At 40.2% G+C, this 24,272-nt stretch overlaps 2 protein-coding genes across 2 annotated transcripts in view; one reads left to right on the top strand and one right to left on the bottom strand.

The window, feature by feature from the left end:
• DEXI (Dexi homolog) overlaps positions 1–4,418 on the top strand; it is a 17,232-nt gene extending 12,814 nt beyond the window's left edge. Inside the window, exon 3 of the mRNA XM_017808948.1 lies at positions 4,407–4,418. The gene's annotated coding sequence lies outside the window, so the exon portion shown is untranslated. The remainder of the gene's footprint in view (positions 1–4,406) is intronic.
• The window catches only part of CIITA (class II major histocompatibility complex transactivator), a 26,211-nt gene extending 1,939 nt beyond the window's left edge, over positions 1–24,272 (bottom strand). The window contains exons 1-19 of the mRNA XM_017808938.1: positions 24,201–24,272; positions 18,566–18,703; positions 17,577–17,705; positions 17,090–17,149; positions 15,678–15,761; positions 15,019–15,078; positions 12,004–12,153; positions 10,708–10,848; positions 10,525–10,581; positions 8,403–8,468; positions 6,274–7,981; positions 5,995–6,168; positions 5,059–5,130; positions 3,712–3,792; positions 2,576–2,668; positions 2,150–2,233; positions 1,724–1,807; positions 1,171–1,254; positions 411–503 (exon numbers count right to left, since the gene is read on the bottom strand). Of these exons, the coding sequence (XP_017664427.1) occupies positions 431–503; positions 1,171–1,254; positions 1,724–1,807; positions 2,150–2,233; positions 2,576–2,668; positions 3,712–3,792; positions 5,059–5,130; positions 5,995–6,168; positions 6,274–7,981; positions 8,403–8,468; positions 10,525–10,581; positions 10,708–10,848; positions 12,004–12,153; positions 15,019–15,078; positions 15,678–15,761; positions 17,090–17,149; positions 17,577–17,705; positions 18,566–18,686 (3,321 nt within the window). The 5' untranslated portion in view covers positions 18,687–18,703; positions 24,201–24,272 and the 3' untranslated portion in view covers positions 411–430. The remainder of the gene's footprint in view (positions 1–410; positions 504–1,170; positions 1,255–1,723; positions 1,808–2,149; positions 2,234–2,575; positions 2,669–3,711; positions 3,793–5,058; positions 5,131–5,994; positions 6,169–6,273; positions 7,982–8,402; positions 8,469–10,524; positions 10,582–10,707; positions 10,849–12,003; positions 12,154–15,018; positions 15,079–15,677; positions 15,762–17,089; positions 17,150–17,576; positions 17,706–18,565; positions 18,704–24,200) is intronic.

The following is a 24,272-nucleotide window of genomic DNA, read 5'->3' as shown; positions in this document are numbered from 1 at the left end:
GAAAAGTGAAAGGACTTCCTGAAAATCAACACAAAACAATCTCTGCAGAGCACAGAACTCATCTATTAAACATGAGAAGTACTCAGAGCTTTAGTTTTTTGCAACAAAAAAGAGAAGGTAAGGAAGGCAGCTGCCAGTCACTGAACTGGGCTGAACTGGGAGGTCTGGGAGAAGTCCATTTTTCTTAACATAGCACTTGCAGTCTGCTAGTGCAGGTGCCAGGGAGGTGGGGGATGCAAGGTGAGTGGGGTAAAAGAGACCCTGATGTGACCCTGATCTGTGCCACTCTTGGGCAGCGTCTCTGTCCTTGTCCATGGACCCTGTTCCTGTGCCTGCTGCCAGGGAGCCCAGAATCAACAGCTCCCACAGAAACAAATCTTGCTATCTTAGGGAGCCAGGGTTTCTGTTACCTTTGTGGGATCCTCTGAATCTACACACTGATCCTAGAGTCCAGCTGCTGAAGGTATTCAAGGATTCCATAGGGAATGGCGGGATTCCACATCCTGCAAGGGCAAATTCAGAAAGGAAAGAGATTTTAAGAAGTGTAATTTGCTTCACAGTGTTTTTGGTGTGTTTGTTATGTTTGTGGCTTTGTTGTTGTTGCTGTTGTTTGTGGTTTGTTTTTTTTCTTTTTTAAAGTTGCCTTTCCTTTTGACTATCATGCTATAAAAGTATTTAAGCTATGGAACAAAGGAAAATGCATCTTAATTTAGAAAAAAGCATCTCAGTCCTCCATAACCTTGCTGACTCTGGTTACAGGACTCACTACAGTCCTGTTTCTGTAACTGTTCTTTAATTTTCCATCAAACTCACTCTGAATGTGTATTGGCAACTTCAGCCTATTTAACCTGTAGTGATGGTTGCTCATTGTTTATCCTCCAAACACAAGTCCTGCAGCACAGACTAGGTTGAGGTCTATGGGAGGGTAGAAGATTAACAAACGGAGGCTTAATGTAAACTAAGGCAGGACAAAGTTGCCTGGGACCATTGGGAAGTAATGCAGCTGAAACCAGAGACGACTTTTTAACATCACTGTGGCTACTTTTGTATTTTGGTGACATCTCTTTTTGTGACTCATAAATCTGACAAATACAGAACACAGCTTTAGCATGATTTCTACCCCAGTTTTACAGAATGAAGGTACAGCAAACAGCCTATCAAGAGACTTACACCAAGTTCTTTATGTGGGGACATTTTCGTAGGCTGTTGGTCAACTGCTGGGCTCCCACACGGGTTATTTTGTTGTACTGAACACTGAGGAATAAAAGCAACTTTGTTAATCCAGATCACATCATGTAGCGGTGTAATCCAACATTCAATTCAAAATCAAAAATACTGTATAGGCTACCCTGCAGATGGGGAAAGCAAATAAAAAGAAAAAAACCCCATAATAATGTACTCAAAAGGTCAAACAGGAACTTAACTATGTTAGTTCATCTGAGGGAATCCTTTTTCTATATACCTGAGGTCCTCCTCCAACTCCCCATGATCCTATTCTCCCATCTTAACAGCAATATTTTTGCTTTTAGGGTGAACTGCTCCTTAATCTTCTCTAGTCACTGACTGTTTGGACTCTGCATAAGCACATTTTCCCTGTGAAATTTCCCTGAAGTTTTCTTCCTCAGTTTCTGTCTCCTCTAAAGCCAAGCATGGGACATTTGAATTTTCAGTCTCCAAGGAAGTAAGCTTTCCTAGGCCATTTCAAAAGGTTTCATATACTCACTCTAGCACTCTTAAAGATGTCATTGCAGGAAGAACTTTCGCCAGATTTTCTGCTCCAAAATCACTGATGTTGTTATTGTACAAGCTGCAGAAAACCAAACCAGTGCAGTCAAAATTGAACAATGGATAATGTAAACAGACTATACAGTAGATCACAGGTTTTCAAATATTTTTAGTGCGTTTTAGCTTTCAATTTGTGCTTATTTGCAGTTAAAGTTTAAAACACAACTTTATATTCCCTAGATATCCTTCTGTATGTCTGCGCTGGGTCAGAATTTTGCTCCTCTTCTTTCCAAAGACTTTATGCAAGAATGAAGTCAAAAGCTTGGGTGCTGCACAGTGTTAATATTTGTTCCATGTTCAGTAATTTCTGACAGAGACAGCAAGGTATCTTGTACAAAACAACTGGACAGGATACACTACTTACCTTAGTGTTTTTAAGGAAGACAAGGAAGGAAGAGCTGTGGCGAGTTTCTCCGCACCCATGTCTGTTATTTTATTCTGTGATAAACTACAGTAAGTGAGATCACTGCGTTAGTTGAGCACGTTTATTCTAATTTATTACAATACGGGGAAAATTAATTTTCATTTTTTAAAATATAATTTGGACCGTCTGTTTAGACCAAATGAGGAGAAAAAGACAAAATACGGCCCTTGAAGGGCAGTGAGGAATTGCCATAAGATTATCCTATTTCTCTAATGAATGTACAGATTAATTATCCCCATAGACTCATTTGGTCTTCCATGCCAATGGAGTAGTTGTGCCCGTAATTGTTAACACACAGTCCCTTAGGGCTCTGGGTTTAATTTATTTCTTTTCAAAATTTCCCAGAACTGTTACCCTTGCACTTACTTTAATGTTTCCAGGGATGTCAGGGTTGGAAAGACTTCAGATAGACTCTTGGCTCCTTCATCTCCTATGCCATTTTCGCTCAGAGCATCAAGGCTGGGTGACGACAAAGAGAGAATTAGCTCCCCTTTTAATCTAAATTTCTGTGGTTTATTCACCTCAGAGACCACTCTATCTATCTTGAAAAGCTCCTTCTCTGCAGTAGCCTCAATCAGCATGAAGCATCACACAAATTACAGCTTCTCTAATAAGCAGCTTTCTGCTGCCCAAATTCACAGCCTAAGAATTTTTTTCTTTTTTTTTTACTAGTTGAATGGCTTGACCCATTTCCTTTGATATGCAAGATTATTAAAATGGTTATGAAATAGCTGTGTTCCAGCTAAGCTGAAATGAGATTTCTTGCACACACAGAAATACAGAACTGACAAAATCCAGCAGAGGCTGTAAATCCCTGCCTAAACAGATCCTTCTCCAGAGTGGGAGTATTAGAAATTAAGTTTTTCTTCATATCTAGTCACAATTTTAGATACTGAATCCCCTTCTAATCTGACAGGTAATGCTGGGATATATTGGACTAATTTCAGTCTTAAAGCTTTATTGTTTTCCCAAAATGTCATGAAAAGGCCAGATCCAGTACAGACAAATGGCCAATGGGTCGAGCCAGTGAGGCCAAAGGTCCTCTCAAACCCAGTAATCTTCCCACAGACACCGTGGCAGAACACTGTCTATTGTTGGTACAACTGTTTCAGCGTAAAGAAGCTTAAAATTAAGAGACAGTTGGTTTTTCATGGACAAGGGCATGTTTTGGAGCTTCAAGGAAGAAATAAGTGACCCTCGGGCAGTGCTGTGGCAGGAAAGGGGGAGCACCCAGTGGGTCTGGACTAAACCTTTCCCACAAGCTGAGGAACACCCAGGGAAGTGACTGAGGGTACTGAATGAACGACCACCGAGTGTCCCAAGGGAGGCTGAAGAGCTTTTCATCTGCTGTTATAGTCTCGGGATGTTTCTGCTGTTCAGTTTGTTCATCAAAGCAGGGAGTCTTGTTGGCACAGAAAATGTTTCTCGGGTGCAAGAGCTCCCCCATCATCAAGGGTTGCTGAGGAGCAACGGTGGCAAAGTTGATCTTTAGCAGAACTCACTCTAAATGCTGAAGTGATGGAAATGCTGCAAGAATTTTCACGAGTTTTAGCAATCCCTGAGGGCCACACACCGGACCCAGCCTGGAAGAAAATACAGATATGCAGCAGTATTTTCACATGCCCACAAACAGCAAAGTTTAAGAATCTTTAAGTTTTTTCCCTGCAGCCCCCAATGCTGTTTACACTCCTCAGAAGCAATTATTCCCTACCACCTGCAGCAAGGAATTCTGCTGTGAAGCCTCCACATGAGGAGCACACACAAGGCTAAGGCCCTTAGAAATCACAGAATCAGTGGTACCTGCATTTGCCACTTTTTTTGTTCCTCTTTGCAAAATTCATCTCACTTTTTTTGGATTCCTGTTTTTCTGTTCTTTCTCTATCTTTCTCAGGTTTTTAATTTTAAGTATAATCTTGATAACTGAGATTAAAAAAAAATATTTTTTGCCTCAACTCTTGACAATTCAGACTAATTAAAAATCAACCTTTTACTGCATCTTAAAGCATAAATTGCACTTTGATATCCATGCTCACAACATTTGTCCCTCAGATCCCAACCTCTGATTTGGAGTTTCTTTGGTATCCAAACAAGTTTAATTAAAGGATTAGAATTTTAAACAAAATTTAAATAAAAGGAGAAAAGAAAGCAGCATAAAATCAGAAGTGAGGCCAAGCATAGCAATACTGGGTTGGGTTAGATCTGAAGAGCAGGAAACAGATGAAGACCTGCTGAGAGTTCTCCATTGCACTGCTGCAATTTCTGCCCAAACCAATTCACGGCTTATAGCAGGATATTTTAAGCAATAGAACAGCCTTGGTGGCTGCTTGAAGTTTGTGGGGAAAAAAAGAAATGTTACTGAACACTCATTTTCAAAGTAAGTGTTTCCAAGTCAACCTTCCTTCTTCTAGGAAAAGGGTGCTAAATAATTTATTTGAGAGGAATTCTCTGGCATAATTCTCTCATGGCCCAAGCTCTATTAGGGTAGAAAATTACATCAGGAGACCTAGATAGAAAAGTTGAGCATTTCTGGGGGAAAATCCAGGTAGCTGGATCACGATCAAAACATTTTATACCCTGTGGCACAAGAGCTACACCTGTTGGTAAGGAGCTAACTTGTAGTAAAATCAAACAAAATTGATAGAACCTTGTTGATCTGTATCACTGCAGGAGCAGGAAATGATACTTTCTGAGTTTTGGCCATAATTTAATAAATCTAGTTAAGAAAAGCACAATAAGTTTTCTTAATGCTTTACATAAACTAACTATACATCAGTTCAAGGACTTCAGCCAATATCCATGACTTGTCCTTCTTCAATGTAATCATATCAGCAGAGAAGTACAACACTTACGCAAATTCGAGTTTTCTGAGGTTTTTGATGGCAGGAATTTCATAGCTGGTGGAATCAGATGCATCTTGCTCACTAAATAAATCACAGTAGAACCAGAGTATGATAAATATTTCAGCAACAAAAACAGTGCTTTAAAATAATTTGTTAGTAAATTTTAACAGGAAATTAACCATTGCTGCATTAGCTGAGGAACCAGGAAACTTCAGAATAACTTGTGCTCCAACCTTTCTCCAATTGAGTAATTTCAATCTGATAATTGCCTTTCATAGTGCAGTTGTTTGCTCTTTTTCCAATAAAACTTAAAAATTATGTTTTTCTGTATCAACTATTTTCTGTCAGACATGAAATTATTGTGTGTATATTTTAATCAAAATACTCTGCACATCTTAAAATGGGAGTCATTATTTAAAAAACAAACCAAAACCTTTCTTTCTGTGTGCTTTTAAATGCAACCAGTCCCCTAGCCCCAGTATGAGCAGGGATGAAACACAGGGTGTATAGACCCAAGCTTTCATCTCCTGGGCTAAAAGACTGACTCAGGCCACATGTGACTAGTGCAAAACAGGCTTTCATTTATGGCCCAGGGGCTACAGGGGGAAGGAATCAGCCCAAGATATGCAACTGAAAGCAATTGAAAGATGGCCCACTTGGAGATTAAAAAGAAATCTGAAGAAAAAATGAGAGCTGGCCTTTTTATTGGCAATTTTGATGAATATTGCTGTCATTGCTCCTCCCTGCCATGACAGCCACCTCACAGCAGGGTAGAAGAACACCCTGGTGTGATACAAGAGCTCGCACTGCCTGAGTTACTCCTCCTTTGGAGAAGCAGAGAACTCTGTTGTCCAGCAACTGTTGTTCAGAGAACTCTGTTGTCAGTGAAACCCCATTTTCTGAAGTTGCCAGCACAACAGGATTTCTGATCATAACCGAGCCTACCAATTCACCATCTTCTCTTGTATCTCTACAAGGTCGGAGAGGTCACTGATGTCCTTCATCGTCTTTGCCTTAAAGGGATCAAGAACAAATTTCTCTGCTGATGCTTTCAGCAGCTCGTAGTCTTTTGACTGTTCCAAAGATTTCCAGAGCCTGACAGTGTCATTGAGGGAGGCCCTGTGAGGTGACAAAACACGCAAAACCAACAGATGTGACAGCAGTTGTTGCACGAAGGTGTCATCTAGAGACAGTGCTACGAACTACATACAGACAGTGACCAACCTGAAGGACGCCACGTTCTTGAGGCTCACCAAGTCTTTGAGCCCTTGCATGTCGATGCTGCTGTTTCTCAAATCCAAGGAAAACTCCTTTCTCGACCTTTTTAAAATAGAGTGCAGTACATGGACATCAGGTGGGGTAAGGACTATGTTCAGAAAAGACAAGTCTGGCTTGAGCCTTAAGGCCACGTGCTGCAGGAGGTAACTGCTTTGGGTTTCATAAACACAGCGTAAGAGCTCCAGCAGCCTCTCTGGACAGAGATCATTAATCTGCAGCCTTCTAATGTATTTCAAGAGTTTATTCTGCTTCTTCGCTGGTTGTATTTCATCCTGATTCGAAAGGGAGCAGAAGTAAGGGTCATCCTGGAGAAACAACAATCCAGCCAAAAATCGAGGCACTAAATCTAGCCAGTGATAGGGTTTTTTCCTTTTGGATGGAAAAGACAGGTACTTTATTACACTTTTATCCTTGAGCTCTTCTGCTAATGAAAGGTGAAGTGCACACAAGAAGTTCTGAATGACAAAATCGGAGAATGTGCTCCCAAATTCCTCTTCTTCACTATCTGAATGTCTGGGGAATGCAAATGGAAGGAAAAATCCATATTTCAGAGCAAACTCTTTAACTTCTTTAGAAGGAAAAAGATGACTTTTCATGGCACTTTGGTGCTTTTCTCCAAGACACCAGGCTATATGGGCTAGGGTAATAAGATTCTCTTGATTTTGTGTGGCTGTAACATCTGTTTGCACAGGTATTATCTTCTGCTGAAAAAATTTCAGGAAGACTGCAGAAAGAGTTGAAGGAAGGCTTTCCTCTCCCATTTCAAGTACTGTATCACAAAGAAAACAAACAAATCTACACATGCCAGGGCTGTAACAATGACTGAACAAGTACTCATGGTCTTTGACTAATTTCAGTGCACTGTCACAGTGGGGTAATCCTTCAAAGTATTTGGTTATGTACAGTTCTCTCTGCTCAGGGGAAAATCCTACTATTTCAATAGTCTTATCCACTTTGGACACATAATAGTACACCTTGTCTTTTGGTCTTGCTGTAAGTAATAAGGTACAACCATTGAGTATCTTTCTTTGGATGAGTCCTGAAAGCAGCTCCTTTATACTGTACAAATCTTTTTCCGGCTCGCTGGCTGAGCAACGAGGAGAATTCTCATGGTCATGCAATCCTTTAAAACCATCAAAAACCAGAAGGACTTTAGCAGGATTTTGCAATATGTACTCGAATATCTCTTTGCTTCCCTCCTGAGGTTTTACAAAAAATTCAAGAAGCAGTTCCTTCAGGCTGTATCGCTTCTCAGGCAAGCTTATTTGCTCACAGTCAAACCAAAATACAAATTCAAACTCAGAAAACTCTCCATTGGACCAGTCCTGGCAGATCTTCTGAACAAGAATGCTTTTGCCCATTCCTGCTTTTCCCAGTACCAAAATCACTTTAGTCTCTAAGCCTTTACGTTTTGGGATTTGAAATATTTGGCTTCTGTCGATGGCTATCTTTTCCTTCTCGTGCAGACTGCAAGTCACCAGCTGGTTTTCCATTGTTTTTGCATTATTCCTCCCAGTCCTGGTTTCAGTTTGGCTTTGAACAAGTGTCCCATCAATAAACAGGTGATCCAGTGCTACCTCACGCTCCAGGGTCACAAACTTGCACGTGTCTCGGAAATAATCCTTAAGTGAAGTGCAGAAAGTTTCCACCAGCTCTAGAGAAATAAAAAAGCACACACAAACTGAAGACACCAGTCCACAAATTACAACATCATTCCATGGTCCATTCCCATAAAGCACATAGGCCTGGATTTACCCTAGGCAGCCGCAGGTTAGAAGTGCAGGCACAACAGACATTTTTAAATCTACGAGCTGAATAATTCTGGAATTATCTACAGAGATGATAAAACCAGCTAAGCACACTGACCTGCTAAGCAGGTACTACAGCTATCTAGATATCTAAAGGTAGTCAAGTCTAACATCATGAAAACAGGAATCGTGCCCAGACCCTCAGAACAGCTCCACAAATTGTTGAATGACGATTCCTACAACAAGTGGCTTTTCTGTATGAAAAGAGGTACAGAGTCTCTTTCCAAGAAATACTGGAAGGTTTAAGTTCAAGAGTTCTAAACTCACCTCGTGTTTTGAAATCGTCTTCAGAAGGAATTATGGAATCCTGAACTTCTTCAAACGTTTCTACATCTGGAGAAACAAAACCATACACTTGAAGAAGACACCGAGATTGTAATTGAATCAGTCTTACTAATTTTAACACTAAGACTGACGCAAATTTTCGAGTTCATTGCAACATATATCCAGAGGAAGAGAGATTTTGTTTACTTCACAAGGAAAAGAGAAGAGGTCCTCACACAGGTAGGATTCAGCTGATGTGCAGTTGCAGACAGTGTGGCACCAAACAAGCTGACAGCTGTTCTGACGGTGGCATGAAGCAGATCTATCCTTGCAAGGTGACATCCAGTGTTCTTTTAAATGTCAATGTTTTGAATAAATTCACATTCACACATAGTGCTTCTCTATGTCTTCAAAAGCAATTGCTTCCTTTTGTTATTACTACACCTTGTAACCAAGCACTAAAGATGAAAGTCACAGCAAAGTGACTGTTGGTAACAGAATTTACCCATTACTTTTACTGACCAAGTCCTGTTGCTGTCCTAATTTCTTTCTTTTTGCCTGTTTGCTTTCAAACTTTTGCACATGGGTCAGATGAGCAGTGTCTGCTTTACACAAAGAAATTGGGAGTTTTTCCAGAGAGAGAATATTTTCTATAGGTAATGACAGACTATCAATTTTGACAAAACTCTTGGTAGGCAAAGCTTTGCAAATGCAAGACAGAATTTAAATTGACAGAGACTGTAACAAACCCAACCTCTTAGTCTTGGAACTACATGCAGCAGAGATCTGCAAAAAATGCCCCAAATCAAAACAGGTTAATCTTCCTAAGTTTGAACATGCATTTCATGCTATATCATCATCTTGATGTAGAATGTGGTTTAAAAAAATACAAATCTTAGAGTTTCAGAGATCTGAAAATTAATTCCTACCCCGCATGCCAGCAACCTTTGGAATGGTTTGAGTTCAGAGTTGTTTCTAGCAGGGAAGCACCACAGACTTCTAATAAGCAAGTCCTTACTTCAGTGATAGAATACATTTAATACAAAGATAGCTCTCCTCCTTGTAGAAGAAAAATCAGCCTAAAATATTAAATAAAGAAGGGTTGTGCCTGTTTCAGGCAGCTGTCTGGTTTTGGTTTACTATTTATTTTATTAAATTAGAAAACAGAATGGAAAACCAAAAAAAGCTGTAATGAGACATTTAGATGAGAAACTGGTCAAATCAGTCAGGAGTGAATAATTTTTCAAAAAGAAAAAGACAGTGGCTCAGAATGTTCTGTGCTAATTTTTCTGCTGCATTTGGAATTCTGAGACTTGTAACACGCATATGTTGTGCTGCTGTAAATCAGTTGGAATTATCAGCGTTGTGTATTCACATAGGCAGTATATATAATTTACAAAGACTGCCCCAAACCTAGGGATATTTGCCTGTTATTCCGCACTTCATGCTTTTGCGGCGGTGGAAGCCACCAGAGGGCAACAGAACCCCTGTATTGGGCTGCTGCAGCTGCAGGGACCAGCAGCTGAATACGGACATCAAACTCCGGCTTCCAACCCCGCTCCGAGGGCTGGAAAAACTGTCTCAGGAAAGTCTGATGCCACAGGTGGGACTGTTATATCCTGACCAAGGCTCTGATTTCTTTATAAGCCTTTCTGTACATTAGGCTTCTGTATTGTTCAGTTAAATAAGCCCTCACAGTTTGGGTTTTGGGGCTTCCATGTGAGCTGGCTGCAGTCTGGCTTCCAGCACTGAGCATTTAAGATGCTCAGGCCATGCCAGGACCAGAACAACTTCCACTTTCTGATGGGGGCTCAAGCACACTGGGTTTTGCATTGTCTGAACCAGACAAGACTTATTCCAGAAACTGGAGTCTCACAGCAAACACAGAGGCTGCTAAAATACAGCTGACCCTGTAGCTCTACAACCCCTTATCTGCACTTTATTTTGGATTAGATTAAGCAGACAATGATCAATACAGAAAAGATAATGCCATCAATTTTTAGTTTCTTCAATAAGATCAATATGAGTAGAGCCTGGAGAGGAGAATTGGCTTTGAGTAGAAGAAATAGGGTCCCTCTATCCATTAAAAGTGCTGTACACGTATAAAAATCAATTTTCTACTTACCAAATGAACTAACTGGAAAATCTGGGGATATGAATGTTTCCATGGAAGAAGTAAACACTGGCAAGAAACAGATAATAGCTTTTAGCATATAGCTATCAGCAACTGAACTTAGTACTTTGCTGGCAGCATTGATTTTTCAGTACTTTATGCCTATTTATGTGGATGAAAGGTTGTTGCTCTTACCTGGATATATTATAAAATCAGATATGCCATTTTCAAGAACAAAGTTAAGTAGCTGCTGAGGAGGATTTGCAAAGCCTGGATTGTCCTGGCTCCCTTTCACACTGACAGGTAGAAGCTCTGCAGTCCAAGGTTCTGAAGATCCTGAAATGAATGCAGAATAATTACTATTCTGTCTTTAAAACTCCTGGTTTCTAAAGGTTTCTAAGAGAGAAAAAGCTTTCTAAAAGCTACTTATTCCTTAAACAGCTTCTAGGCAAATATTTATCATGGAGAATTCATAGGATCACATGAGGTCCATAGAACTCATTAGAAAAAAACACTCTTAAAAGTGAAATACGAGAGATTACCCAGTTTTTAGTGACCACTGGTTTTCAACAGTTTAAAAAGAAATCCTATTAATATAAGGAAAAGTGCTTAAGGCAAAGTCTATCAACATATAGACAGAGATCCAGAAGAGAGAAGATGTGAAAATAGTATCTGCATTAATTTTACCATCCTTTGCACTACATCCCACCTAAGTGAACATCATGCAGGTTGTACAAGCAGCCAGCCAGCATCCCCCCTCCCAGCCCACACTGGGTAGTTTTTCTGATGATTCAATGCTTGCAATTTAATCACCCATAGCTCTGAGTTTCTGTAGGTGTGACAGAATTTCCTCTGATGCTTTATGCTGCTTTAGCTAGCATCAGATACTTCAAGACTTCCAACTTATACACTGCTTTTGGTTCCTTTCCAGCATAGGTTTAACAGTGAAAGGTGTTGAACTGTGTCCTGGTCATTAGCATTTCACAGTGTACCATGAGCACCCTCTGCTACACAGCATGACCAAGGCCAGGTGGTTACACAGCCCATCACTACTCAGCTTTTATGAGCTCAATTACAACCTAGATTTTGCTCTACTACTGCAAATGTAATTATCCCTCAGTCCTTTACAAACTTCCCAGTGAAAAAGTAATTGGAACTAAATCAAAGTTTATTAATGGAAGTTCTGTGACTTCCTATTCTTAAGACAAGTAGGGAATTACTTAGATTAGCATAGAGTAAATAACTGTTCTCTTATAACCTGCACTTCACCAATTAAAAGAAGGATTCCTTCCATTTCATCAGGGGCAATGCCCTTTAATTCCCTTGAATGTTTTCATTCTTTTAGTGAGTGCCACACATTTAAGTGTTTGGTTGAGACAGCTGCCATGCTTGGTTTTCCTGCCATTGTTCACAGTCAAGATTTAGAGGAGAGTTTCCCCTTGTATAAATGAACCTCTGTACAGGTGCACCCCTATAGCTCTGTGTACATACCAGGAATTAGGAAACTTCTTTCCAACCCGTAGGCAGCAGGAACAGAAAAGGACAAGTGCTGGTTAGTCAGTGAGGTGCAGCCCACTGGCAGGCTGTTGAAAGGCAGAGCTAAGAAACTGCTATTCTCTGCAGCCACTGCAGGCACTTCCACTTCAAAATAAAAAAGCAAAATGAAAGGAGAACGTTATTTCATTGCTGGAGTTGAGGGGACCAGAGAAGAGATGTCAACAGATAACATGAATCACTAGTCAGTAAGAACAATTCACGATAACTTTCTGGAATATACCCAGCTCTCAAAGCCTAAAATGTATTTTCGAAATTCTGTAGTGGATCACTTTTTCTTCTGAGTAGTTCACCCTTTAAATTTTATTTTTCTTCATCTTTCCTGGCCTGTCTGATTTCTAGAGATCTCCAGATGTATCTATATGTAAATGATCTTACACATGGATAGCTGACAGATTAGACATAGCAAGGTCTGACATTAGCTGTGATAATTTCCCGAGCACACTTTGTTATCTCAATACTACACAAGAGCAGAGAGGTCCAAGTGCAGTAAACTGAGGACCTTGACTCTACTGAGACACTACAGTGCTTGTAAGGACAACTCTAAGAGTGTTTCCCAAAGAGCAGTCACAAACACCTGAATTTTAAAAGATGCATCTTGCCCACAGCACTCTTTTTTCTTCCAAGAATGGGACAAATGGGGAGAGAGACTTGTGCATTGTACAATTTCATCTGCTTATGGAAAGTTTCTTACAAATCAAGTAAGACACATTTGTTAATTTGAATTATTCTGCTAGTTTCCTTGGGTTTGCCACATCCTTATTCTCAGAGGTTTTTTTTTGCTTTTTCCTTCCCTCTCCTGTCTAGCAGCAAAAAGTATGTCTATATTTCATCACTTTCTGTGGTCTGATGTTTTCATCTAGAGCTACAGACCTGAGTGGGTTTTGTGCCACTATAAATTGCACTGTGTCTGCAATGCAAATCTTTTAGGGTGGGATGTGTTCACGTTGCTTATCAGGAACTGATATATTATTTTGTTAAAGAATCTTTCGTTCCTACTGAGGTGTAAAACCAGATTTTAAGAAGTGTTTTTCAGCTCATGCTTAAACCAGTGGGATAAATTCCCCTGTAATTTCCTCTCCAGAGACTGTTGCATTGCTACGGTCAGATGAGAACAGGTACTGCTATAGCTATCAAAACAGCTGGGCAAAAAAACTTTACTTTCATCCAATTCCTTTGAAAGAATCTCATCCTTTGCTTGCCACTCTGAACTTTGGCACACATTATCCTCTTTACTGTAGGTAGTCCTACCCTTCTGAAAAGGTGATGCACTTACCTTTGCAGGATCACTCTGTGACATTCATGACAGGGTAAATAAATTCTTGATTTTGTCAAGTAGCCCATCTTTTTGTCCATTAGATTTTTTTGTACCCAGTACTTATACTGTCTTATGTATATATTCCTTCCTCAGCACCTTTATTGGATCAAGGAAGGTAGAGAGACTGACAGTATTCTGAAGATTTCCAGAAAAAGGATAGGTGCAGCTTTACAGAGCACCTGTTAGCTCTGTGATGATACTGGAATGCAAGGTCTGTAGGGTGGGACATTTGGAATTGTTGTGCCATTTCCTTATTGAAAACTCTTGTTGTTACTGTGGCATAAACACAGGCTTTTAAAAGTGCCTAATCTCTAAGGGAACTTAAGCAGATAGAAGATAACCCACCTTTAATGGGTACCAGCTGCCAGGATCTTCACTTGTGCCTAAATAACTACAGTCATCAGGTACCCATTCAGTAGAAACTCCAATTACCTCTCCAGAACTAGCAAATGTATTTTTTCTACAGCTAATTCTGTTCTATCCTCCCTCCCCACTCCCTCAGAACTCTACATGAACACTGGAAAATCAGCTTGGATCACAGACCCAGTGCACATGTCTGTTCTCTGTGACCTTTATCCAGTCTGTGCAAGTTCCTTGCCAGCTGCTGGCCTGAATTGTGCTGAGGTGCAGCCCCATAATCCCAGAACTCTCTGGATGGATCTCTAGGTTACACTCTGGTTTGGCTGCCCTTCCTGACATGTACATGGCCCCCGGGGTTTGGTGCAGTCAGAGTTCCCCTTAGGAGGCTCGTGAGGTGTGCTGACATACAGTGACTCAAATGTCAATTGAAAACACAGTATAAAATATTCATCCCAGACTGGTTGCTCTCACATGGATGTTGGAAGACTATTTTGCTGTTTTAGCTGTGTCTGAGACACCCATTTAGGCTACAGTTGGGTAAGAAGATTAGCACCAGTTGACACATAGGGAGCAAGTTCCAGCCTGACTGTTGGCCCCAGGCATTGTCTTGTAGATGGTCTAAAAATGTGCAAAGCCTAGAAATTTCCCCTTCTCCCTTTCTTGTTTTTGTTAAAGGACTTTATAGCATGGACTGGGCCAAGAAATCATCTCTTCACTGTTATTATTTTCACTAGGATGTTTCCCCAGGGTTTTGGAAGATGTCACACAGAACAAAGAGGATCAAGCCCAGAAAAGGCCAAACTATGACCTGAGTCATATTACCCACCAGAAACAAAAAGTGTACGTGATAAAACTTACAAAATTTGGCACCAAGACAGTTCTCTGCTGTTTTGCTTTTTTCTCTCAGGTGGATTTAGAAAAGCTCAACTGTGCTGATGTTAAGAAAGTAATTTTCCTATCCCCTGGCAGGAACATGTGCTTTTGAAGCATAAGGATCCAACTGTTCCTAAGCTACTGTGTAGTTGGTCCTAAGCTGCACAAGTTAATAGTTGCTGATAAGAGGATGTGGGTTTGTTATATCATAAATAAGTCAGAGGAGTACAAAAAGTGTGATTTTTGCAGAAACATGAAAATGCACGATGGTCAAAATCACCAAATCTATGAGAGCAAACTTTTCCTAGAAGGCAGAGCTCCAATACCTAGCAGAGGATGAGACTTTGGAACATGAGAAAATATATGCTCCATAACCTTCCCCTATTCAGCCAATGACTTACCAATTTTTCTGTATTTTGATTCTGAAGCATCAGACCAGTTCTCTGCAGAGCCTAGGAAGGCTGAAAGAAAGAAAGGTGAGAATAAGTGACAAAAATTGAACAAGTTTGGTAATTTTAAGTTTACCCCACGGAAACTTATTTTAACCCTTTTAAAGTAGAAGGGGGTGTTATGAGTTTTAACTCAGCTATTTCAGAACTGTGCAGCTCCAGTGCATAAACACAAATGTGAAAAGCCTCATATTATTATTTCAGTCTGACTGTGAAGTTTTAATTAGGCTGCAGATTTTTGTGCCACTCAAAAATGGCACAAATTTGCTGTTGTCCTTGCTGTTAAAGAGGGAGTTGTTCAGCCAATACTTGCTAAGCTATAGATACAAATGAAAATTAAGTTAACACTGTCACATGGATGATAAAAATGTGAAGAAATAGATCATGCTTAATGTCATGTTACAGGGCAACAAATTCTGTGAATTGTAAATCCTGTGCTTGGAAGAGCTGTTTTCAGTTCCTGCCCACGCACCACGAGCAGGGGAAGAGGAAACACATCTGGTTGAATGAGTGAAGAACTGCATGAGAAGTGCATTGGGGCTGTGCTAAAACTGTGAAAGTTTAGAATTCAAACACTACAGCCTTCCAAATTCTTAATGTTCTTCACTTACTTCGTTTATGACACTTCTGCTTCTTTATGTCAGGAAATTTCTCAATGTTTTCAGCAGCCATTTCATCCAAATTGAGGTTCCCTGCTAAAAATATGAAGTATGGTCAAATGTCAACCTTTTTTCTCCTAGAAAAATTACAGAAAGAAGTAAAAGCTAGAGAAACACACCAACAGGCAGCAAAGATGGAATAGGCTCCAAATAAAAGATAAAAATCAAATTATGCAATAAAACATGTATCCAGATCCATATAGTTTAGAAAGCCCACAGAACTCTGAATGCAGATTTTCTTACCATGTGTTAGCTTCTGAATTGCAAGCTATTAATCTTCTGCCATAAATTCAGTGGCTAATAAAACATAAATCCTACTCAATGCTCTAGTGATGAGCAAAGGATAAAACATCACAGCTGTGTCACATGGGATCTCAGTGCAGGTAAAATTACTCAATTTATGTACAAAAGGGATTAGATCCTTTAAGAGACAGAGTAAAGGGTTCTGAAATGATTTCATACTTTGTGTTTAAAGAACTGTCAAGTTATCCATACCATTCTTTTACTGGCAAATACTTAAGTATTAATACTGTATCTTGGGTTTTTTTCTAAAACCAATATAAATATTGTTATTAGGTGCAAACCCCCTGAAATTCTAGACACACCAGGGAGCAGTATAAATCATTTGAAAAGTGATGTGAGTTTACTGTAGCCAGAATTATTCTAGGGAAGGACTGACCTTTGGTAAATTAGTTCAAATTATTTTGCTCAAGCACAAAAGAGGATGTACAGATATTGTGTGAATCTTTCTGATTCTATGGATTTCTCAGCAGCCACACATTAATATACAGATTCTGAAATAGTAAACAGCTGCATTTTTGCTACTACCTAAGCAATGATTTTGTCCCAGAAGCCAAGCAAGTATCTCTGGTCAAGCACTGAATGAAGGAATAATTTGTTATATGTATATTGTAGCATTGTTGCATTGATCTGGGTGAGAAGTAAAACTTGACGTGCTTCCTCAGGCAGCTTAGTGCATCCTGGGTAGAAATAAGTGTGTGTGAGCTGCATTTATACACGTGTTAAGTCTTCTGGCAACTCATGTATATCACCCCTGTTGTGCTCAGAGTAAATGTGATGCCACTTGAGGGCATTTACAGCACTGGGCAGTTAAACTGTGAGTGTGTTACAGCCATAGTGATGTCAGCAGCAACTTGATCAGAGATAAATCTGCCATCTTTGAGGAAAGCCTTCAAAAATACAGAAAATCCTTGTTTTTTCAAGAAAATCCTGGGACATGTTCACAAGTGGAAAGAAGACACCATATATATAAAACTTTACTAGTGTTTGAACTGTGGGCATGAAGCACATGTTAGCCGGAACACTGTCATGGAGAAAATTAGTCTTTGTCATATAAATCTTACCAAAAATGTCTTCCACCTGCTTCTCCTGATGATCCTTGAGCACATATTCTACTAATTCAGCTGGCAACACAGGAAAGAAAAACAGAGGAACACAGCAATGGCATTGTAAATTTCTCAGCAAAGCTCTTGTAAGCTTACCCTTATTAACAGAAATCTGCAATTTAAGTAAAATTGAAGAGTTAAATTAAGTTTTTCTTGTAAATTGTTGTTCAGGAAATAAAGATCACAAGAAAGGAGAAGTTGAGACAGGAAGTATTAAGCAGAAGATGACATTAATAGAGAGATTTTCCCCCAGCAGCCACAAGCTACTGTTCATCTGTTTCCCCACAATGCACAGGTTTAGGTACTCTGGTTAGATCTACCACACATGAGGGACAGACCACTCGAGTATGTGCCACTGCTTCAGGGTGAAAATAGAATTTGTAAGGAACAGCTATAGCAAATGATTGTAAAAGAACGATTTAACACCCAAAAATTACTTTCATACCCATTTTAGCATAAGCATCTGTGGTGTTGGAACAGAGACACGACCCATCTCCATTTTCACCATTTTCCATCGTACTCATGAAATCCATATTATTTAACTGTTCGTAGTTGCTGGCATCAACTTCAAGATCTAAAGAAGAATATGCATTGGCTTAATGAATACCATAACTAAGGAGAAAAAAACCCAGATACCATGACATGCAGAACAGGCAGATATGTTGCTTCAGCATAAGGTTTTGGCTCTGCATTGTAAGTTGGCTAAGGAGGAACAGAACTGAACTCTCAGTAATTCATAGTCACCTGGAAATCAGCACTTTTCTTTTGATAAACTCTGAGACCTCGTCTCTCCTAGTAAATAAAATAGTTCCTAAATCCATTCTATGGCATTAAAGCCCAGACTCATGCACACTATTAAACCTTCTGCTGCAGGATATGGTGGTGCCATCAAAATTCCCTGTTCAGAGCAATGCTGTGTCCAGGTACTGCAAATTGCTTGTGAAGCTTCTGGTTGGCCAAGGTCAAATCCATGCCTGGGACTGTGTTAAGACCCTCCCAGCAGAGATTTCAGCTTCCATTAACTGGTATAGTGTACTGATGATGTTTGATTTACCTACATCACCTCAGACCATCTGAGGCCATGGGGTGAAGAAACACTCCTGCAACTGTTATTAACAGTCAAGTTGAAAGAGAACAGCTCAGCCTGGGAAATAATCAATCACAGAGATGATTCCAGTACAGTATGCTTTGTTGACTGACTGAGCAGGATGCTGCAAATATGTACAGTTTGAAAACACAACAGTTTCTGGAAGCAGTCACTATTATATATACAGATGCAGACCAAGTTACCACATCATAACACCACGTGCCTGTAGAATTTAGCCCTGTCACCAAGATAAAGTGCCATTAAATGACTTTATGTCTGAGAGGAGATGGCAATAACTTACAGCATGAGCACTAAACTAACCAAGCCTTTTTTAGTGTTTTACTAACCTGTAGTGAAGTCACCTTCTCCATCTCCAGATAACTTAGGATCAAGGAGAGCACACAGTTGCAATGGGTCGATGTCACTGTGCAGTAAATCAAGGTAACCAGTCTCAGGCACAAAATCCATGGTTTGTCTCTTGTTGGCTGAAATCAAATTCCAAACCGTTAGCTCTGACAAAATCACAGCTTCTGCCAACCCAAACCACAACTCCTGCACTGTGGCTTTCTGTGGGGAACTGGTATTGCTTAGACCTGCACTGAGTTATAACCCTGAGACCCTTAAACTTACAGACCCAGCCACATCTTGCAGTGAGAGTCACCCATCTTTCACTGCAGTCAGGGCACTGGGATGCTGCAGTCTGACCACCTGGATCAAAAGTGCCAAGTATTGAATAAGTGGCAACTCCTTTATCTTATCGGGATATAAATGATGCAAGCACCTGATGCAAGCAGGTGTTGGGGAAATTAGGAGACTGCAGAGAAGGTGGTGGAAGAAGAAGTCCATTCTTTACTGTCAGGACAATTTCATCTCAGGGGAAGCAGCTTCTGGCTGGGATGCTACACTCAGTTCCTAAGCCCTGGAGGTGGCACTAGGAGACATCCCCACGGCACAAGAAGGAACAGTAAAAGAGAAAACACTTGTTTTCTACAATTCTTTCCCAAACAATGTGGTTGATTAGATACAGAATGGCATGGTCACCTTGGGAGTTAATTTCTGGACACATGGCACTCTCTGACATTTTGGAATCTATCACGTTTATTTTTTAATCAATTCTCTTTCCCACTCAGAACTCATGCACAAGCCTATTCCTGAGCTGGGAGTTGTTATAGCCTTCCAAGTAGAGTGCCATACAATACCCAGACAAATCTGACTGACCTAAACTCCCTGCTCCAATCACCCTGTATGTGAGAGCTGCTTAGGCTGCTGCAGCTACATTTCTTGATAAAGCTTATTTTTAACTCCACATTTTAAATCCCTTCTATTTGCTTCCAGCTACCGCAGCAGGTTTTAAAGGAGTTCAAACATTCCTTCTGGATATTCCACAGGTGTTGAATAACACTACATGTTGGTTATTCATCATCTTTATCAGACTATTTCAAATCCAAATATTGGCTCTTCAGTGTTTACACTGATGTGAATGCCAGCTGGGCTGGCAATCCAAGTGATTTACTCCACTGTAATACTGAGATGCCAGCATGAAACAACCAGCAAAATTTCCAGACCATATCCTGTTAAAATTGGTGTCCACACGCCACAACCATGAAAAGTTTCAGCTTGGCATCAAGCACCATGTTTTGCAATGAAGAATATCTAACAAATGGCTCTCAGATAATCTGCCCTTAGCAGAACTCCACTGCCATCCCTCATTGCACTTGTCTCCTTTCCTGAGGTGTGCAAACACAGAGCTGTACCACAAAGCTCACCTGCAACATGGAGTAAAACAACTAAGACTGCAGCTGTGATGGGAGAAGGCAGAGCAGACCCAGTCACCCCACGTGCTGCTTTTTTATAAACTAATCCTCATTCTTCTTACCCCTCTATGAGGTTGTTCCTCTGAACAGCTTGGGAATGAATACTTCTGAAAACACCAGAAAAATACTGCACAAAACATCAGAATCGAGAGCCAGAACTTCAAAAAGGGGTGAACTCAGTGAGGTTCAAAGAGCAGGAATAACCTGCACTAAGGTAGTTCTCCTTTTTCATGTTTTGTGGCCTCACTAGGCTACTAAGATTACAAAAATTTGATATTATTGCCTGGCATGCTATAAATGGAAAGCAGAAGTTGAGAAACCTGCATGAGAACCAAGAATGAGGTTATAAACACACCAGATTAATTTTTTCAGTTTGTTGCAACACTTTGCTTTGCCCTTTCCTTTTGTTGAATTAACATAAAATCAGAACAGGGCCTTTCAGAATGCCAAGTTACATTGGACTGTGTGAGTAAACCTGTTGAAGAATTACCTCTGAGTCAAGATAATTTTGGGGTTAGAGAAGTAATTGGGCAGAAGATGTAAGGGGAATGCAAGACATAAATGTATCACTCCAAGTTCAGTGATTAGCACACTGCTTGATTACAGCAGACAAAGAAAAAGGTACATCCTATGGAAAGAGACTAAGTAGGCCTACTTAATCCTCATGGAAATACTAGGCTTTAATTAATTTACAGTCATTAGAGCTTATTTTATTTGAAACTTTTCTTTCAATGGCATTTCTCTGTGGATAAATACAGGAGTAATGTGAAATGTTTCATCTAAAACAGTCAAGAAGTCAGGAAGCAACCAAGGGGAAGTCTTGCCAGTGCCAAGTCTGGCTAGAGAGCTGAAAATTAGAACATGTGAGATGCTACAACCCAGGTACACAGGAGTGAGAGACACAGACCCTTCTACCTTAACAAGAATCAAGACTGACACTCTTTCAAGAATGGAAAACTTGATTGCTTGCCTTTTTTTTTTTTTGCTTCACAAGTCTGAATGGCCCTCAGTTTACTCTGGTATCTTTTCTTCCTTGTTTTGGTTTTGACACGAATCTTTACACAGCTCCTTATTGACTGCGCTGGATTTGGGATGCTGGGATTTCTTTCTGTAGCTGAACCAACATATTTTGAATAGCAAAATATGTTTTGCTGCATTAAAATCATGGTGCCACCACTCTGTCCAAGGGTGCAGAAGTAAAGAAGCAAGTTTTTGAAAGTGGAAATTTCTACACTGAGAGAGCCACAGGCAAGGAGAATTCCACCTCAGGGACAGCAAGTGTTTTGCTGCATGTTGTAACCGAAGCATACAAAATGAAACCAGACCTTTACCAAGCTTGTTTACCACAGCAACTCCTTTCTCCAGAGCTTCCCCTTTTTTCTCACAGCATCCCAACAGTCCCCTGTCTGGGCCTGAGGATTAATGAGCTCAGTACTGCTCAGCACTTCCTCTGTTGTTTCAGATATGATTTTAACTTAGTTTACTGATATTACGTTCCCTTTGGGGTCCCATGGGATCCAGTGTTGCCAAAATGGGTGTTTAGCACAGTTTCATGCCAGAGGACTGAAAAGTGTAAAGAATAAAGATTCTGTGCTGGGGCTGTGAGGGCTGGAGCCTCTCAGAGGAGAGGGCAGAGCCTGCAGGGCCCTGCAAGGCTGCAGTGCCCAGGGCCTCCTGCGAGGCTTCCACGCACAAAGGGCATGAGCTGGGTGGGGGCAAGGCAGGATGTACTTCCAAGTGTATTTCCATGCCATTCAGAAAGTTCAACCCTTTGTGGTTTGGACACTGGTTAGAGCAAATATTTTTCTATAAATGTTTAAATAACACCTCCTTTTTCCAGCAGCCGACACGCTCTGGCTACACGGAGCAGAGCTGTGTCCCCTCTGTGTCACCTCTGCAGTGACCCAGGGACACCTGGCACAGCCAAGCTTCCTCTCAGGATGCTTCGGGTTTAGCTCTGTATTCTGCATATTTGGCACGATTATATGGTTCACTTTTGAGATTCAAATTGCTTTTTTCGGTGCTCTTTCAGAGTCCAAGAGTTATCATATGATTTAAACGTGCTGGAAAAGTAGTAAAAGAAATAGTGAACAACACTGTACCAGGATGAAGAATCCAGTAAATGAGGGAATCACTTAAATCACATATAAGTCTAAGAGTCAGAAGGGACATTTTAGATTTCTAAAGGTAAGGGAGGCTGTTGTGATTTATCATTTTGCCACAATAATTTCATTTAACCATATTTTAAATTATCAACATGTTAAAGACTCCAGGTGATGAGGTCTGCTACTAACCAAATCAAATGATTTTAAGAGAGGAAAGAAGAATTATAAAGGCAACAATGTAACATTTAATCCAATAATAAGGAGAAGGAGAAGAGATTTGAGGTTTGTTGGGGGGTTTCCTTCCCAAACCTCTGCTGACATGTGAACAGACAGGTAATAAAATAATCTCCCACGTGAGTATAGGGGTTAAGAAAATGAAAAGTTGTAAAGTAATTTTAGGAACAGAGGAAACCCCCCTGCAATTTAATTTTTGTACCAGTTTAGGAAGCTGAGGATAATTCATAGAAAAGAGTAGTAGTGCCATGCAAATCACACATTTTTCAACCAGAGGATGACATAACATCGAAGTCTTTCATAACATTCCAAGTCTAGATTACAATAAAATTAGAGAATGAGACTGCTGTGAAGACAGGAGGCTGAAAAACCAAACACAAAGATGCTGCAGAAACGTTATTTTCCTGCAACACTCCAGACCCATTAAGTGCTACACGTGAACCTGGGTGAAGCAAGCTGACAAAAAGCAGGTTCTATCAAGCTGTAAATAAGGAGTTCAGCGAAACACTGGTACTTTGATTTAGAAGTACTTTGATTGAAAAGCTCAGTATCGTTGGCCACAATTTTAAAGCTTTTTTTTTTTTTCCAATAATTTTAGAAAGTTTTCTCTCTTCTGCACCCCCTAAAGGTTGTGTCCTGGTGCACAATACACTCACCTGAAGGCAGGAGTGTTTCCTGGCTTTTGCCCCAGGCAATGTTTTGAGACAGTTTCCTGGGAGATGGTCAAGCCAGCATTGAGGAAGGGAGAGAGCCCCTCCATATTACCATCACCTGTCTCCTTTTTCTCTCCCCAAATACATCCCTGGCAATTCCTCTGCTCCACAGGCATCACACAGATTTTCCTTTCAGAAATGGCCTGATTATCTGTAAGCTGCAAGTAATGGAGCTGAACTTATATTTAGCTTTAAAGGTTTTAGTTTCTATTTCTGATCTATGAAAAGCTTATACAACTGAAAGGCAGCTTAAATTTTCCTTTTGTATTACCCAGCTGAACAAAAGATACTATTTTTGTTGAGAGTATTTATCTTTCCAATGGAATAATGTTGCTTTCCACAAACTTTATAGTCTAAAATGAAAGAAGAACAGAGATGATGCTAATAGAAAGCTGATCCATATCCTGCCATATTCACCTTTGTCTCCCTTAGAAATGAATTTAAACAAGTTAGAAAAAGTATAAATGACAAGAAAAGAGGAGCTTTTGCCTTTTAATGAACTTAGCTGTACTGTGATCAACACAACAGAGAGATGTTAGTCATCTGGTGCTGGAGACAGACAAGCTGAGGCAGACCAATGACACACTGACCTGCAGGTGTCAGAGTTGTGATTTAGAGCAGAATTTGCCTTATCCAGTATTGCCCAGCTCTTCCATCCCAGCAGTAAGATGAAGTAAAGCATCACTGCAGACACCTTGCCTACAATTTTAGCTCAGTAATTCTCTTCAAGACAGAATTCCAGCCCATCAAAATGGGAAAGTAAAGCTCGAGGTTGTTTTGCCAGATTTGTGGAAAAGATGGAAACAATCCAGTTTCTTTCAGTGATTTTCAGTTTCACTTTCTATAGGTGCAACATTTATACAAAAACAAATGTTCTTAACAAAGTGTGAAACAAACTACATCAACCTTTAGAGCAAGTAACAGGGCTAGGCACAAAACAAAATCACAAAAAGCCCTATCCAAAATTTCACCTGCATTCAGACATCATCCTACTAATACTCCAAGCAACATAAGTCCGGATACCGACACACTACAGTTACCAATACCTACAAAAGGTAAGCTAAGATGAATTTACCATGGGAAAAGCATGCATTCAAGGGTTAAGGAAAAACTAACCTTAGGAAATTGCACAGTTCCTGCTCTTTCCCTCTGTATTCGGTACCAAAAACTGAAGAGAGCTGCCTGCCC

The sequence above is a fragment of the Lepidothrix coronata genome, unplaced genomic scaffold, assembly GCF_001604755.1.
Source record: "Lepidothrix coronata isolate B3197 unplaced genomic scaffold, Lepidothrix_coronata-1.0 Scaffold24, whole genome shotgun sequence".
NCBI lineage: Eukaryota > Metazoa > Chordata > Aves > Passeriformes > Pipridae > Lepidothrix > Lepidothrix coronata.
The sequence above is the reverse complement of the archived record's forward strand: the minus strand, read 5'-3'. Positions and strand labels throughout refer to the sequence as shown.